The 17,846-nt window shown below is 47.1% G+C and overlaps 1 protein-coding gene across 2 annotated transcripts in view; it reads left to right on the top strand.

Moving 5' to 3' along the window:
* The window catches only part of LOC118218246 (spectrin beta chain, non-erythrocytic 1-like), a 107,795-nt gene that overhangs the window by 24,880 nt on the left and 65,069 nt on the right, over positions 1–17,846 (top strand). Inside the window, exons 2-3 of one of the 2 annotated variants that reach the window (XM_035400783.1) lie at positions 7,557–7,762; positions 11,201–11,211. In XM_035400783.1, the coding sequence (XP_035256674.1) occupies positions 7,618–7,762; positions 11,201–11,211 (156 nt within the window). In that variant the 5' untranslated portion in view covers positions 7,557–7,617. The remainder of the gene's footprint in view (positions 1–7,556; positions 7,763–11,200; positions 11,212–17,846) is intronic. The other variant, XM_035400782.1, reaches the window with a different exon arrangement.

Genomic DNA, 17,846 nt, shown 5'->3' with positions numbered 1-17,846 from the left:
TTTAAGCTGCTTGTTTGTTTTTATGAAAGGCACTTACATAAGAAATGTATTGCATTATCTGTTTAGCTATGCAGGACGTGGGGGAGAAATGCAGTATTTGAGGTTGTGGTACACACATGAGGAGGGGGGATTTGAATGAAATACCTAAAAGAGAGGGGCTTCGTTTAGTTCTACAGACCAGTCTTTGTGTGCATGTTGATACCTGTCATAATATGAAAATATAAATATTTCTAATATTCTAACATAAATGGGGAAAAGAATTGCCTTTTTTTCTGAAAATGTGTGAGTGGGCGTCCTAGTATTGCAGCCCACCTCCTTGTCCCACAGGGTTTAAAAAAAAAAAAAACGGACAGTATCACTGCTGCACTGTTCAGTTTCAGTGGGTGTGAAGTACCATCTTATGCCACGATTGTGTGTAGACCAATCAAACGCGCGCTGCTCGACCGATGCGTGGGCCGCGGATGGATAGGTCTCACGGTGGAGATCGAGCCGGACCCCGCTGAGAAAAGCAGCCCCGCTCTGAACTGGCGGGCTGCTCCTCGCTTGAGGGAAGGAAAGTGGATGGAATCTTGGCATTCCGATTCCGCATTCCACTGGCTCGTCTCCTGTCATTTGGGCCTGGAATCCTGGAATCCGTTCCACGCCATAATACCGGTTTTCTTCCCCAGCTACTTCAGATGGCCGTTCGCAGATCCAGGATTAGGTAACCCAACCCAAATTTGGCCCGGCCTTTTTCGTAGAAAAGGACCGAACCCTGTTTGTGTCCAGAGTATGTATGAGCACCTGCTGGCTCCCCTGTTTGATGCAGTTTCAGTCTGCTGATGGGGTTGACATTTGTTCACTTTACGATGACGCGATTATCAGTCTGTCGACATGTTTGCCTGAGGCCTCAGGTGGTATTTGAGATCCACTCTTGTTGAATTTCACTGGCCGCATTTATATGCATTTCCTGTCGCTGATACCTCCTGCCTGCTGTGACAGACAGAGGAGTCTGAAAACTTGCTTTCTCCTACCCTTGTTGCAGATACATATTTTATAGCAGTTATAATGTGTCAAAGCCAACCTCGGCTGCAATAACAGCGGGGAGTTCTTGGGTTTTTTAAAAAGATGAAAATTATTTTTTTCACTCAATAGTTGTTTTCTCTTTTTCTTTTTATTTGTAAGGGCAAAGTAGTGCAGTGCTAGCAAATTACACACAGGCCTGCTCTGGACCTGTCAGTATGTTCTCCTTAATGCTTGGAAACCTGTCTTCACACCCCCTGACAGGTGTCTACTCGGGGTGTAGTATTATTTTATTTTTTTTACCTGGCCCTTTAATCTTCCAGCCACTACAGAGGACAGTGCTATTCAGAGCTCCAATCTCCAGTCCGCACTCACTCGCGGACACTGATGTCATTGTTCTGTTCGCCCCCCCCATTCCCCACCCCCCCTCGTATCGAGTACCCATCAGTCACATGAGCCCCCCCGGAGGCCTATTTTGAGTGCCTGCTTTCAGAGAGGGAGGTGGGTGGACTGGAGTGGTGGGGACTGTCGCCATTACCCGCTGAATGCGGGGGGGAAAAATGCAGAAAAAAATCGAACCTGCCCTCAATGGTCAGGCAGTGAAGCCAAACTAAACGAGGTTTAGTTTGAAATCTCTCAGCGCTTATAGCTTGTCATCTTAAATGCACCTTCTGTTTTTCACTTTAGCTTCTGAGTGCCTTAAATGTAATCATGGATTGGCCCTGCCTGTTCTTGGAGGTATGGTAAGGGTGTGTATTCACTGTGTAGCCCTGGCACTAGTGTGAGCTTGTGGGGCTCCATAGCAACTGCTCACCTGGTCTTTTTTTGGATTAGGGTTGATTTGGGGTGGAGTATATTTGGCTGGTTGGGGTTGGTTTTGGGTGGATTTGGGGTTGACTAGATAGGCTGGTTGGGGTTAAGTAGTTTGGGTGGTTGGATTTGGGTGGACTGGCTGGATTTGGCTGGTTGGGGTTGGTTTTGGGTGGATTTGGGGTTGAGTAGATTGGCAGGCTGGGGTTGATTTGGGGTTGAGTAGATTGGGTGGTTGGGTTTGGGTGGACTGGCTGGATTTGGCTGGTTGGGGTTGGTTTTGGGTGGATTTGGGGTTGAGTAGATTGGCAGGTTGGGGTTGATTTGGGGTTGAGTAGATTTGGCTGGTCGGGTTGAGTAGATTGGCTGCTTGGGGTTGACTAGATTGGCAGGTTGGGGTTGATTTTGGGTTTAGTAGATTTAGCTGGTTGGGGTTGATTTGGGGTTGAGTAGATTTAGCTGGTCGGGTTGAGTAGATTGGCTTGTTGGGGTTGATTTGGGGTTGAGTAGATTTGGCTGGTCGGGTTGAGTAGATTGGCTGGTTGGGGTTGACTAGATTGGCAGGTTGGGGTTGATTTGGGGTTGAGTAGATTGGCAGGTTGGGGTTGATTTGGGGTTGAGTAGATTGGCTGGTTGGGGTTGATTTGGGGTTGAGTAGATTGGCGGGTTGGGGTTGATTTGGGGTTGAGTAGATTTAGCTGGTCGGGTTGAGTAGATTGGCTTGTTGGGGTTGATTTGGGGTTGAGTAGATTTGGCTGGTCGGGTTGAGTAGATTGGCTGGTTGGGGTTGACTAGATTGGCAGGTTGGGGTTGATTTGGGGTTGAGTAGATTGGCAGGTTGGGGTTGATTTGGGGTTGAGTAAATTTGGCTGGTCGGGTTGAGTAGATTGGCTGGTTGGGGTTGACTAGATTGGCTGGCTGAGGTTGATTTGGGGTGGATGCTTGCACCCTGCCTCCCTCTCGTCCTCATACGGCCGAGCTGCTCCCGGAATCGTTAGGAGAAAGCGCTCCCTCCTCCTCCTGCACCTCCTCCGCACTCTAAAAATAGCCCAGCGGACCGAGCCGCTTGCTCTCCTCACCCCCCACAGCGATGCTCGCCTGGTGTGTGTGTGTGTGTGTGTGCCTGCCTGCTTGTGTGTGTGTGTAGTGTGTGTGTATGTGTGTACGTGTGCGTATGCGTGTGTGTGTGTGTGTGTGTGTGTGTGCGTATGCGTGTGTGTGTGTGTGCGTATGAGTGTGTGTGTGTGTGTGTGTGCGTGTGTGTGTGTGTGTGTGTGTGTGTGCGTATGAGTGTGTGCGTGTGTGTGTGTGTGCGTATGCGCGTGTGTGTGTGTGTGTGTGTGTGTGTGTGCGTATGCGCGTGTGTGTGTGTGTGTGTGTGTGTGTGCGTATGCGCGTGTGTGTGTGCGTGTGTGTGTGTGTACGTGTGTATGCGTGTGTGTGTGTGTGCGTATGCGTGTGTGTGTGTGCGTATGCGTGTGTGTGTGTGTATGTAGTGTGTGTGTGTGTGTGCGTATGTGTGCGCGTGTGAGCAGTGTGCAGTATGCAGTGCGCTCCCACGCAGCCGTGCTCTCGACCCTCCTGTGATAACACAGCGGCAGGAGTGGGTGTGAAGCAGTCGATCCCGCCGAGCTCTTCTCTCCTGCCTCCCTCTACCCACCGAGGCCTCTGATTGGCTCTCGCTGACAGGCTGTCTTTCAGCCAAACACAATTGCACCTCCGCACCCGCTTATGAGAATTCTCATATCGCTGCCCTGTTTGTGCCAGGCCTGTTTGCGCCAGGATGCGTTCTTGGCACGCGCGCGGCGCCCCACAAATGTTGTTTTTGGATGGGCTAAGGCGAGGCCTGTCCTCAGCTGATTGTGCGATGATCAGACCCTAATTAAACCTGGGAAAGCTCTGTTCCTCTCCGAATGGGGATCAGCAGCCCACCACACAGTACGTATACGCTGAAGCTTTTCTGTTGGCTCTGTGCAGTTACATCACTGTGTGTGGTCGAGTCGCACTGCTCTGCTACATGCATACAAGCAGCAGTGCTGTAATGGTTTAGGAACTGTGCTTCTAATCAGGAGGCTGCAGGGTAAAGTCCCAGGTGAGACAGTGCACTTGTACCAAGGTGATGGTACAATGACACCGTGCAGTATGCAGTGTATTTGCCTGCCATACTGTGTATATGGGCTGCGCGGTATGCTATGTACAGTGCGTAAGCTGTAGCCCAGCCCGGCCTGTGTGTACGGTGTGGTACAGCAGAGGGTCAGGCTCAGGCCGTGTGAGCTGGAGATCCATAGCTGGAGCGCTGACCTCAGGACGCGGCTCTCTGCCTCTGCGGGCCGCTCGTAATTATCATTCCCAAAGGCACGCGAGCAACGTGGTCGATCTCCACCGAAAGTCGATCTCAGTCCCCCCCCCCCCCCCCCCCCCCCCCCCCCCCCCCACACGCTAACGGCAGACTCCCCATCTCGCCAGGCCCTCAGGCGGCGACGCGCGCACGCCGATGTTACCGCGCGTCCCCGCGATCCGGATTATCCGGGGGCCCGGCTGAGGACACCTGCTCCAGGCTTCAGGCTGTTCTGGCGCTGCCTGCTGAGATCAGTTCAGGCGAAGGCGCACACTGTGCGTCACGTCCAGACCACTGAAGCGGAATTCAGGATTTTCTCCTGGCGACATTTATCATGGGGCAGGAAAAAAAATGCGGGGTTGTGGTTGCCGGTCCAGATGCCAATTTTTATGAAAGATACTTTTATGAAAACTTGGTCAAAGTCACAATGCGTAGTTTGTGGGTATTAATAGGGAACTATGTGGAACAGATCAGCCTACGCATGACAGTTTCACTCAAACCCAGTTTAGATCAAAGAGTCTCAGTTTGTTCATTCAGAGCTTCAATCCAGCGGCTGAGTTTTGAACTTGGAGGGCCCCAAGCTTTGGAATGACCTTCCCCGGGTTGTGCCGGGAAGTGGAAACTGTTTTGGTCTTCAGACAAAGACCCAAAAGTGACCTTTTTAGTCACATTCAATTGCTATCAACTATAAACAAACCCTATGCACAACTGGAGTCATGTTGCTCTTAAACTACAGCCTGACAACTGCTGTAGTCACCAAGTCGGTTGCGAAAGACTGAAAATTTGTTTGTAATGTTGCTAAAAAAAACAAATATCATTAATTGATGGATGTCCCTTCTCGAAGGTGCAGTACATCACCCAGAGCTGTTTCTAAAAGCATGTGACCCTGAGCCGTTTCTCCTGTGCTGTATATCCATCATCCCTTCTGCTCGAGTTTGCTCGCCAAACCCCAGACTCCTCTATGTTTTAAAGGAGAGTCCCTGCAGGCGTTTTTCATCCTGCCAGTGCAGCAGGCCTGTTTGTTTTTAGCACAAACAACGTCCTGGTCAACGTTAAGCTCAAGGGTAGGGGACGGACTCTGGGAGCGGGCTCTAGATGCATTTGGTCTGAAGCCTTTTACTCCCGCAGCTGTTGAAGGGGTTAACGTTTTAATACGCAGACGTCAGAGAACTAGTAAATTCCATTTTTCGCAATCGGGAGTTTAGAAAGTGAAAGTGTGTAATTTGAAGGGGGTTTAATTGCACAATAAAAAAGAAACCGCAAGTATAAACAGCGAGACTTTATTCTCGAAGCCTCCGAACCTGGTAGCAATTAGCCCAAATGTGGTTCAGCCCTGGGACCAGTGAAGCCGACGCAAAGGAAATCCCTGCTTTCTGACTCCCCTGCTCGTCGCCAGCGTTTATTATTTTTCTTTTCTTTTTTTTTTTTTAGAATTAGCTAGCGTCGCGGCGAGCCAGAACGCGCCCTGCCCCGCGTGATGACCCGCCGCGCTCGGGACCGCGCAACGTCACTCGCCGCTCGTCACCGTCTGGCACGAATTCGCTGACCGCAGCCGTTACGCTCAGAAGTGTGCGCTGAGCTCATCGGTCAGCTCCTTCTCACATGATTTAGAACAGATTTCAATTAAAGCCGGGCGAGTGTGGCAAAACGATACGATGGAGGGGGGGGGGTGGCGAGGGGGATCCCCGATACGCTTCAGCAGTGGAGATTTTATAGCGGGTGTGCGTTCACAGTCTTGGTCTCTTCTTTATCCAGGCTCTGTGTCAAACTTTTGCAAAGTGCGTCACGGACTTGCACTGTCCAATTTACGCACGAGTTTGACATGGCCGGCATGAGCAGCTTCTCGTGAGAAGTCATTGCGTCTCAATGTCATTACTCTGTCCTCCAAACCTAATAAGCTCTAAATCCCTATCCCCTTTTTCCTCAAGTATTACCACACAGATGTTTGGAAAGATGTTTTTAATTTACATTGGGTTGTTTATAATTTTAACTTTGTAAAGCCCCCTTTAAAAGCATTAACTGTGATACATTCTGACCACATAGGCCTGCCATGTGGGCACACACACACACACACACATATTACTTAAAGATTGCATGCAATCATATATGATCACTAGGCATATTTACACTGTGTGATATGAAACTTATGATTGATTCAGTTTAGGTTGCTTAAGAGCTCTTTGCGTTAGGTGATTTGAGTCCTTAGAGGGCATGAACTTTGATATGTTTTGTATGATGTAACATAACCGAACATAATGATGCGAACAGACCATTCAGCCCAAAATGCTCGCCATTTTCCTATCTAAATTGTACCTAGTGCTCTGATTACCTACAGACTAGATGGTATCTAACACCTTATCAACCCTGGTCGTGCGTGTAGTGAATAAAAGAAAAACCTTTCCATTAAGAGCCTGCATTGACAGTAGACTACTGATGTGTTCAACCTTGCAGTCTGACAGTCAGTTCGGCACCAGCTAAGTGAAGCTGAACGTTGATGAGGACTGTCCTTGTCCTGCCTTCCGGCCTCATTCACTTTCTTACTTGACCTGTAGATGGAGCTAAAGCTCAGGCTGCTCTATGGGCTCAGTTCTTGGGTTTCTCCACCAGGTGGCACCATAATCAAAAGGCAGCCCGTGTTCTGCTTATTGAGAACCGAGAATCTTATAAATTCTCAGGACCAACGATGTATTGAAAATATCAAGGTGATGGTAAAGGTCAGCTAAAATAATTAGAGCTGCTGAAACCATGCTCAAACGTATACATATGTTCATATTTTCCCTTTTCATATTATTTCAGCTCTTGTTCTCCCCAGCCAGTAAAACTTTGTGAACCCAAAAAATTAATATTATTGTTGTCCTCAAATTGGTATTAGGTGTTCAGTTAAATGTGATTAACTTTGAATAGGATAAAATGCATGTTCAGATTGAGTTTGAAGAGATATCTATGGAAGGCAGTTGAGCTTTGGGATCGCATTCGGTCTGGAAGGCTGGTTCGTTTACGGTCTCCATGTCGTAGCCGAAGCTGCTGTCCGCCAACGCTCAGGTGTGGCTGACTGTGGACCGCCTAACTGTGACCTTGCGGAGCAGCTTGTGTGGACAGGACAGGAAAAAAACGACGACATGGAAGATCTCAAAGTGTGTGCCGTGTGCAGCATGGATGTACACACAGCTGAATGAGCAGTGAATAGTTCATCACCGCGGATGAACGTTCCCCCATACCCTGGGGAGCTGAGTTTCAGCCTGGCTTTTTGGAAAATGTCTTGGTATTATGTTTTTCTCTGAATTTGGTGTGTCACTGATGTTGGCTCTCTCTCTCTGGCTCTCTCTCTCTCTCTCTGGCTCTCTCCCCCTCTCTCCCCCTCTCTCTCCCTCTCTCTCTCGCTCCCTCGATCCCTGGCTCCCCGCAGTCCCCGGGGTTTTGCGAGCAGAAGCCGATGACGAGGCGTGTTTGCTGAAAAAGGGGCCAGGATGACATCAGTAGCCGCGGATTACGATCACATGGAGATCCAGCAGCAGTACACCGAGGTCAACAACCGCTGGGATGCCGACGAGTGGGACAACGAGAACAGCTCCGCGCGGCTGTTCGAGCGCTCGCGCATCAAAGCGCTCGCAGGTGAGCGCCTGGGAGGGGCGTGGGGCGGGCGGGCGGTCGGGCGGGCGGGCAGGCGGGCAGGCGTGGGGCGGGCGGGCGGGCGGGCGGAGGCGGGGGTCTCAACAACAGAACCTTCGCTTCCGGCCTCTCAGTGGATCGACCTTCCCCTGAGCGCACGGGACGCAGGAGCTTGCTTTGGTCTTTAAATCAAGACTCCTTCAATAGAGGAGCCACTTTAGCCTGTCATTGAACATGTATCCCCATATAATACAGATCTGTATCCCTGCTGAATCATGGAGTTCTTAAACTACTGGCTGAGCTCTACTATAGTCACCAGGCCAGCTGTGAACAGCTGTGTGTCAACTTACTTGTGAACGGCTTTGTTCGAAAAACAAGGATTGGTAGGTTGGTTGGTTGGTTGGTTGATTGATTGATTGATTGATTTGATTGGTTGATTATGGCCCTGCTTTCCTGGTTTTGGTAGCTCTCAGGACAGCCTGGCTAAAAACCAGCACATTAGGTGATACAGTATGGAGTTGGGCAGAATTAACTACTCAGGAGAAGCATTATAAGGCCACATGGTGTTCAGCTGTGTACTCAAACCCACATGCTGAGGGCACACTTCCTGGTGAGCATGTGCGCAGCAGTGTGATTGGCTTGCTTTGGACAGGGAGGCGGGGCTCTGGGTCATCAGCAGCGCAGAGGATAAAAACTGGCGTGAGTGAGACTGGGGTTCAGGGAATGGACAAGATTTACTGGGAACCAGGGAACAGATGCTGATGAAGGATAATTTGGTGTTGGAAAACTAGGATTTGAGCCAGAACAGAGTGTCATATCTTCCCCCAGATGGGAGGGGAGGGGGGGGGGGCAGAGGGGTAACATGAACACTGTCCAGACATTCCCCAGTTTTTGGCTTTCCTTAAAATGTGATATTCCAAAACGCTAAATTTCACAGAGTGCTCACAGCTGCTTGTGGAAAAGATCACGTAGACTTTTTGTTCCTTCAACTTAAAAAAAGAAAAAAAAGACTACATTTGTTGTACACATTTACATTTAGCCATTCCGCACTCTTATCCAGAGCAGCTTGCATAGCTTTTACTTATTCTATACGTGCAGTTATACATCATACTGAAGCAATTCGGGTTTTGGTCATCGATATGAGCCCAGTTCCCCCTCCGTTAGACTGCGCTGCCCTGGGGTTTCTGTACCATAAGCAGGCTGTGTTTGGCCCTGCTCTAAACTCGGGCCCGAGAGCTGAGTCACTAACAGCCGTGTGAACACGGCGTCCTGCCTGCAGGGTGGCAGGGTATGAGTGTTTCAGCTCTAATTCCATTTTTAACGCTTAGAGCGTTCCAGCTACGTTAGCCTTTCGATAAATGTAGCACCCTTTTGTTAATTTAACCCTGTGTATCCAGTTGTAGTCCAGCCTGTATCGTTTCTCTGTCAGGTTTAAAAGAGTGACGAATTTCATCTCAAACTCTGAGATCAGGGGGAAACTATGTCAGGTTTCCAGAAGTTATTTGAATAAAAAAAAATACTTTCAGGTTTTATTATCTCTGGTTTCCATTTTACTTCACACCCATAACCACAGGAAGTGAATCATGGAAGATGAGTTTGCACTGAGAGCTCATTACTTGTTTGACTTTATCTCTGAAGGCTGGCATGCACAGCACAGTCTCGATGCTGCAGAGCGCGGTATCCTTCGTCCCTGTTTACCTGTGTGTGTAGGTACGCCTGTTAATATTAATCTGGCAGTGTAGCTGGCAGCTGTTAGCCTCGATACTGCAGGGTCGGTATGGAGCCTTGAGCCACGTGTCGCTGCACCTCCACAGATTCTGCCGTTGGTCTAGTCATTAGAGTTGCGTCACCTTCTCTTTCCACACTCCCTGTGGCAGTTGTGATGCATGTCATGCATCAGGCTTTGCTCAAAGTGTCAGTGGTCCCGTGAAAAACAGCAACAAGCCAGTGTTTGGCTTTACAGAGTGATCGGGTCCACTGTATGAATCATGGTTCATTGGGCTACGTGGGTTTGTGTGTGGACCTGGTGCTGAAGAGCCTCAAAAAGAACATTTCTCCCAGATATTTAGTGCCCTCCGTAATGCTTGGGATAAAGGACCTGTTTTTCTCTTCATGTATAAAAACTTCTGTAATTTCTAAATGGTGAAATCAACATGTACAAAAAAATACCCTGTAATAAAAGCTGCAAATCTGCACTTCAACCACGTGTGAATTGTTTGATTACAAAATCTAAGATTGTTGGAGCACAGAGCCAAATCAAGAAAAATATGTCTGTCTCAAACGTTATGGAGTGCACTCTATATGCTGCCTAGTCTCTTCCTCTCAGAGAGAAGATAATGGGGGGTTTTTGAGGTCAGCGTGTGCGGTACAACCCCATATCTGTCTCTCCTCACCCTCAGCGTCAGGGTGTGGTTGTGAAGTGACTGTACCTGCTCAGGGGACTCCCAGGCTGCGGAGCAGAACTCTGATCCCGCCAACACTCACGCTCTCGTACCGCCATCTCTCTCCTCGTGCTGGGAAGTCAGCCACAGATAACCTTGGGATAAGAGCAGGGGTTCTGTTCATAGTCATTACTGCAACGTATCATTGCTGAAGTGTGTTTGTCACCAAGTATCAGTGTTACGTCTGTGTGTCATCAGGCGAACGTCATCACTTGGAAAAAGAACATTGTTTGTACAAGAATCAGTCTATAAGAAGTCCATTTAAAATGCATAAAAATGAATATTTCCTTTTTTTGGTTTTTGAAATTTCTGCTGTTTCTTAGCTAACCAATGAATTGTAGTAATAGTATTTTACTTTAGGTACTGCAGGTTACTGCACTTACAGTAATTATTAACCACAGTGAGTTACAGCCCACTATGTACTTTTGTGTTCATAAAAGCAGTGTGCCTCTCTTATGCAAACTTTAAAAAATCAGCAAATGGTGGAAAGCTGTGAATGAAGAGACAGCCCAAAGACGTGCGCTCGTCTCTATGGTTACCCCGCCCCCACACCGCTTGCAGATCTGATCCATTTAGGATTCTGATGCCTGTTTTCCAGAAGTGTGCGGTGCTTCACCCTCGCACCTCTTCATCTTTGATGGTGTGAATAGTGATGTACTGTACGGGGGCCGCGGGGGCCGGCGCATTATCAGCTCTGCGTGCTCATCCGCATGGCGCATGCATTTGCATGAACCGCTCTCTGACACGGCTCGCTACGGCCCAGGCTGATTGGCCATCAGATCTTAGGACTCTTAATGGGAATTTCAAACCCTTCACTGCGGTGTAAAAAAGAAAAGAAAAGAAAGGCTATTACTGAAATGTCATTTAGTGGCCTGTGAGGAAATTGGTTTAAAACAATAAAAATAAAAAAAGTGAAAGGGAAGTCATTTTTTGCTTAGCTGATTAATAGAGGACTTTTTCCTCTGCCAATTCACTATTAGATGGACATTCATGTTTGAAGATCTTGGCTTTGCCACTGGAATATCTTGGCACCTTACTGACTTGTACAGTGAGTGTGCACGTGCTTGTGTGTGTGTGTGTGCGTGCGTGCGTGCGTGCACGTGTGTGTATGTGTGTGTGCGTGTGCATGCGTGCGTGTACGCATGTATGTGTGCGCACGTGTGTGTGGGAGGGTTCAGGTCATGCTGACTGCAGTGTTTATACTGTCAATTGTGCAGGCTCACCTCCACCTGGCAGATGACTCAGTAAGGCTGCTCTTACTGTAACTGGACGCTGGCGCTCTTTGGGCTTTGATTGTACCCGCTTGATTCCCACTTTCAAGACTTCAGATTGGGCTGCTTAGTCACCGCAGCAGGCTGATCTGGAGGCTCTCTGAGGGCTTGGGAGATGGAGAAGACTAAGTCCGACCCGCACTGGCACGCAAGCAGTCCCACGGACAGCTGCAGGGGATACTGGGAAGGCCATTTCCCGAAACTTTGACAAGCGAGGGATCCGGAACACGCGGTGTGTGTGTGTGTGTGTGTGTCCCTCCGTTGAATCCTGATGCTGGAAACTGCAGCACTTTAGATGTGGGAGGGGGCGGGGGAGTGAGGGGGCGGGGGGGGGGGGGTGTTCATCAGAAACAACCCCCTCGTGTTACTGAAAGTACCGAAAGTCTACTGCCTCTCACATGATTGTGTTTTCCTGCATTCCTGGCCATTGGAACAGATTCCCCCCTTCCCCCCTCCCCCTCCCACCCTGTTCTGAGCAGTAATGTGATGAGGAAGTGCGAGGAGCTTGGGTGGGGGGGGGGGGGGGGAGCGGGGGGGGCACGGAATGCTGTTTATGACAGCAGTTGACACCTTCAGCATTACTGTTACAGATCTGTGTTGATAAACTGAATCTGTAGCAAACAAACTGATAAAACTGATTATACCATTCCCCCTCTGAGGCTTCAGCACATCATTTTTGGAAATAATAATCGTGAATAAAAATAAAGTTGACTCTTGATTCTTATTGGGCCCATTTACTAGTTTAGTTATGAGTGCAGTGTGACCTATTGGTTTAGTTGTGAGTATAGTGTACTTGATTAGTTAGAGCTCAGTGTAACCTATTGGTTTAGTTATGTGGACAGAGTATACTGGTTAATATGTGGGTAAAGTTTGCTGCTTTAGTTGTACGTAGGTATTACTGTAGTTATGTGTGCTGCGTACCTAATCGACACTGAATGTGAGACTCCTAAAGTCTCAGGGCTGTGGAATATAAAAATTCTCTGCATTACAATGAATCCCAGGAGGTTTGAAGAAAAACAGGCCAAAAGTCAATATTATCCGTGTTCCCCAGCAGTCTTGGTGCTTCATCGTATGACTCGTTGACTTGCAAGCGGCTGCTCTTTTTTTTGTTTTTTTTTGGTGAGGTGTAGCCTTGCTCACCAGATGTGCATTTCCCTGGCAAACGCAGAGGCCCTTCGCTATCTCCTCGCCGTGTGTGTTGATTGGGCATTGGAAGCACAGTGACTGAAGGCTGAGGAACGCCATTGGCTGTACGCTGGAGATGGTTTTAGCTGTCCTCTGATGGCTCATCTCTTGTCTTCGTTAAGATGAAGAGGGTTTCTGCTCTAGCAGGGAAAATGTGAACCATTTTCCTTTTATTTAATTCATTTCCAGGGACCGTGGTGTGTTTTCTTGGGATCCTGACACACAATTGGCCAGTTGAAATCCTCGGTGAATGAAGGCTACATTTGGCAAATACACTTGATCCCTAGGCAGGCTAGAATTCCACATTGGAAATATAAAACTTTGAATTATTCAAATTCCCTTAAAATGAGTAAGATTCATGTGTTAAAAATATTGGACGTTGAATTCCTAATTTGCCTTTTTGGTGACCCAAGCTGCTGTTGTTTCTGTTGCTTTAAAAATATTGAGCGAATCATTTTTACTTGCCGGGGCCTGTGTCTGTCCGTCTGTCTGTCCGTTAAATTCTCGGGACCTCCAGCCCTGTGCGGTGGCCCCTGGCTTCCCTCGCCCTGTCACACGTGCTCCCGTCTCGCCCCGGCCCCTCCCTGCATTCGGGGGCTAGGCGCGAGTTTGGCGTCGCCGCGGCAGTGCGATTCCAGCTCCGTTACGTCCGTGGAGTTTCGCGTTCATGTTCGCTTGCCGAAGACATCAATCATCGGGTTTGTGGGGAAGCTCCTCGCCCCCCTGTCCAGTTCGGTGGTGATTAGACTCCGTTTGATTACGCGGCTCTGGAACGGGGTTCAGATTGCATGATATTTCAGATAAAGGGGCTCCAGGTAATTCTGTCTCTCCCCCCTCTGTGTTTTTGGTTTCTCTGTCCTCTTATGACCCCACCTACCTCCCACGCCATGTTTGTTGGCATGGAAATGGCAATGGAATGCCATGTGCGGAGTCGGTGAAAAGCCTGTTTCATTGGCCCTCCAATGGGCTCATTGTTAGCTGTTTGCCCCAACAACTTTAACTCGGCACGGTTACGTTCGTTAGTTCAGAATAACTTCACCACCTGATTGCTGCGACTTTCATAAGTAGCCTTGCCTCTCCTTCACAATTACTTACCAACCTGGATGGCTTGATTTTTTAAGAACACCTGTCTCTTTTATTTTGCTTCCCAAAGCCTGGCAGTAATTGGTGGAAAAATATCTTAATTCATTTCAAGGTTTGATTATTTGCATTAGTGCTGTTGAAGATTAACCACATGCTCCCATCAGCCAATCAGGGCTCTAAGGGCTCACTTGACAACTGTTTATGTATGGATCAAAGAAAGTGTGTTGAATAGAGTGAATTCCAGGTGACATAAGTTTGTAGTGATATGTCAGTGCACCATGTAATATACCAGTAGCATATGGTTGTTCTTAAAGTGCCCCATTTTGCTAATTACTGTGTTTCTGAGAGTTCCGCTCATTTGTGGGTCAGGGTAGAAGTGGGGAAAATGTTCATTTATATGGTAGAAAAAAAGACTACCTTAATCTTTGTTGAATAGATGTAGCTGTAGCTTGCTATATCGCTGAAGAATGCTTAGTATAAATGGTGATACATTTGAAAGGGATAGTTCACATTCTAGAGTTTTTGATATAATTTGAGCTTTACTTTGTTTTTGATTGGCCTGCACAGTTTTCTGTGCGCAATGAAGGACAATGAAGATATTTATAGAAGTTTATGACTATGGAGAGTGATTAGTCTCAATATTATTGACAAGTGCATCTCTTATTTATGGATCATGATGCACACATTTTGTCAATAATACTGAGACTCATCTCTCCATATATGACAACCTGCTGGCTTTATGATGCCTATTCAAGGGGCATTTGGGAGGTTGTTGTCTAAAGCAAGAAAATACACTTCAAGTAACTCCTAAGCAGCATGTACAATGATAGCATGTTTCCAGAGGCTGTGCCAAGGAAAATAGTCACGTTATAGCATGTATTCACAATTCCAAACAAACAGTAAATACTTGTTGTTATATTGTCCTTGAACACAGCAGCCTCTGGCTATATGCTGATATCAAGGCTTTATAGAATTACACTGTTAATGAGCTATTTTTGATGCTTAAAAATGTGAAATTGTATTCTTTCATACTAACATAATTGTTCAGTTTTTGTAACAATACGTGTATTTCCAACAAAAGGTTGGTTTCAAAATAATAGACACTCCTGTTTTCAGCAATTGTGCCCTTTCCCTTTTGCTACAATAATGCTAATGCCACATCTTCTGTGGTGTTTTATGAGATTGGTGAACATACCCGGGATCTTTGACCATTCCTTTGTACATAATCTTTCAAGATTCTTCAGATCCTTTGGTGCACGGCCATCTTAAAATCAAACCACAAATTTTGAAATGGTTCAAGAATAGCGACTGAGATGGCAACTGTAAAACAGTTCAGTTAAGCATTTCTTCATTGATTTTGATTCATGACTCTGTTGACTTTAACAAATGTCCCAGGAGCCATAGATATGAAACCATTCCATAACCTCAAAGATCCACCTCCGTATTTCACCATAAGCGTGATGTTCTTTGGAACAAAATCATCCTTCTTCCGATGCCAGACCCACCACTGGTGTGCCTGACCAAAAGGCTGCACTTTGGTCTCATCTGACTGTAGCACCCGGTTCCAATCAAAGTTCAGCATTGTGCTGCTGCAGGGGGCCAATAATGTTGGAAGCCATTGTAGTTCCAACAAAAAATAAGATCAAGTATAATATTTTGGAAGACTAGTCATGTAACATACACACTTACAATCTCTGAAGGAACAATGTCGCTGAACAAGAGTGAACAAGAGAACACTGTTGTTACTTGAAATGTATTGTCTTGCTTTAGACCACAAACTCGTCAATGCCCTATATACTAGCCATTGTATGGCTGGCAGGTTTGTAGAAAATAGTGCAAATGTCTAAAATATGCTCCACCACACACAAAAACCATTGGTTAGAAAGTTTGGTATGGTCACTGATCATTTCAGTCCATGAAGCAGTCCCCTACTGAGAATTCCATGTTAAACCAGCCTAAGCTGGTCAGGCTGGATTAAGATGTGTTTTTTGACACTTCTAGCTGGTTTTATCTGGTTGCTTGGCTGGGCATCCTATAATTAACTACTCCACCTGTTTGGCCACCAGCTTACACTACCAGCTATGAGCTATGACTAGTCCCAGACCAGCAACAAACCAGCTATTACCTGCTGGAAGTGTCAGAACACAGCTGAAACCAGCAATGAATCCCAGCTGGTCTTAGCTGGATTTTTCCACAGGGTTATATCTCAAAAACACTGAGAGCGCTGTCTGTTACTTGTGCTTTTAGAAATTTTTATTTTTTTTAAATTTAATTTATTTAAACTTTATCTCAAAATAAAAGGGCCTGCAGGATGGAGGGGGTTCTGTGCTGACACCCACAAGTTCTTGTCCGCTGTGGTTGGACTTGTCTCAACAATAACAGAACTCATACATATTGATTTTCTTTATGTTTTTATTTTCAGTTTGAAATGTATCTTGGTGGTCTGCAGCATTTTTTTTTTTTTGAGGATTGTGAAATGCAGGAGATTTCTCAGAAGTCAGAATGTTTTGAAATGAAGCGAGAATGCAGTCGGTGCTTGCTTTGGCCCTCATCCTTCCCAACTGACCGGGATTAAATGTGTTGGTGTTTCTCCTGGTCTTCTTTGTTTGCCTGTCCACAGTCAGCTCCTTATTAAGCTACTGTACCAAGCAAACACATGGCCAATTTAATGAACAATAATTTTTTTAAAAACATTTAAAATAAGTCACTCATGAAAAACACTCTCTCTCCTTTTCAGTTTGGTTTCTGTTGTTTTGCAGATCTGCTGGATGTGTTTCCAGTATAGTTGCCTTTATCATTGTTCAGTTAGCTGTTAACAGTGCTACTTCAGTAGGTCCCTCGAAGCACAGAGACCACTGTGAAAACTCGGTCGGACAAAGACAATGCAATCAAACTGCAAGTCTCCATCGAGGAAAGACCCATGATGCATTGTGTCACGCGTTTTAAGATTCTCATGGAATCCGTGAATTCATCTAGGTCACTCTATAGGATATTTATGACATGCATGCATGTGACACCGTTAATAACCAATATGGATGGAGGGAATGCTGAAACCGTGTATCTGGTGCGACTGTAGTACCTGTGGTAGTGTGCTCCCATTGATCTCTTTAGGCCTTGGTGGTATGTCTGTTCCGCCTATGGTGAGGCCACGTCGGTGTGAAACGTCCCACTTCTAACTCCGGTGAGGATCGGAGTCCAAAAATAACAGAAGATGAAGTGGATAATATCACGCAGAGCTTCTTGAAAGTTATCGACACATTCTGCAAGGCCCGCCCTGGCCCCTGAATAATTAAAACCAGCCCCTCAGACCTCGTAGGGTCCCTAGATGATCGCTGCCCGGTCTGTTTTGCCCTAGCCCTAGCCCTGAAAAATTCCCAGAATTCTTTAATCCGCACATAGGGGAAACCGAACGGCTTCCTCGACTCTTGTTGTTTTTGCCCTCTGAAATTGAAACGAAACCAAGAATCCGTAGGCCCTGTCGTCAGAGTTCCATCCGTCTTCCTGACAAAAGGTGAGGCCTGCAAGAATTTGTCATTTAAAAAATGAGGTCTGAGTGCCCCTGTGAAATTTGCCACCGTGGCTCCAGGAGCAGATGAAATGCCGATGCCTTGAGTCGGACGGCTCGGTGATCGATGTGATGATGACGCGGTGGATATCGGGGCCCCGTGCATCCACCCACCCTCCCTCGTGATTTCGTTTCTTCTCAACTGCCATTTTGTGGGCCCAGTATGTGTTGGATCTCAGGTTTAGGGGTTCAATGCACAAGCTGTGTGTGAGTGAGTGAGTGTGTGTGGATCCCAGACTTACTTTAGGGACAAAGTGAATGCCTGTGTGTGTATTTTCGTGTTGGATCCTAGGTTTAAGGGGGCTGTGTGTGTGTGTGTGTGTGTGTGTGTGTGTGTGTGTGGATCCATGTTTAGGGGTACAGTGTGTGCATTTGTGTTGGATCCCAGGTTTAGGGGCTGTGTGTGTGTGTGTGTGTGTGTGTGTGTGTGTGTGTGTGGATCCATGTTTAGGGGTACAGTGTGTGCATTTGTGTTGGATCCCAGATTTAGGGGCTCTGTGTGTGTGTGTGTGTGTACCCCTGGTAGCGGGGTACCCTGCAGA

The sequence above is a fragment of the Anguilla anguilla genome, chromosome 18 (genome assembly GCF_013347855.1).
Source record: "Anguilla anguilla isolate fAngAng1 chromosome 18, fAngAng1.pri, whole genome shotgun sequence".
NCBI lineage: Eukaryota > Metazoa > Chordata > Actinopteri > Anguilliformes > Anguillidae > Anguilla > Anguilla anguilla.
The sequence above is the reverse complement of the archived record's forward strand: the minus strand, read 5'-3'. Positions and strand labels throughout refer to the sequence as shown.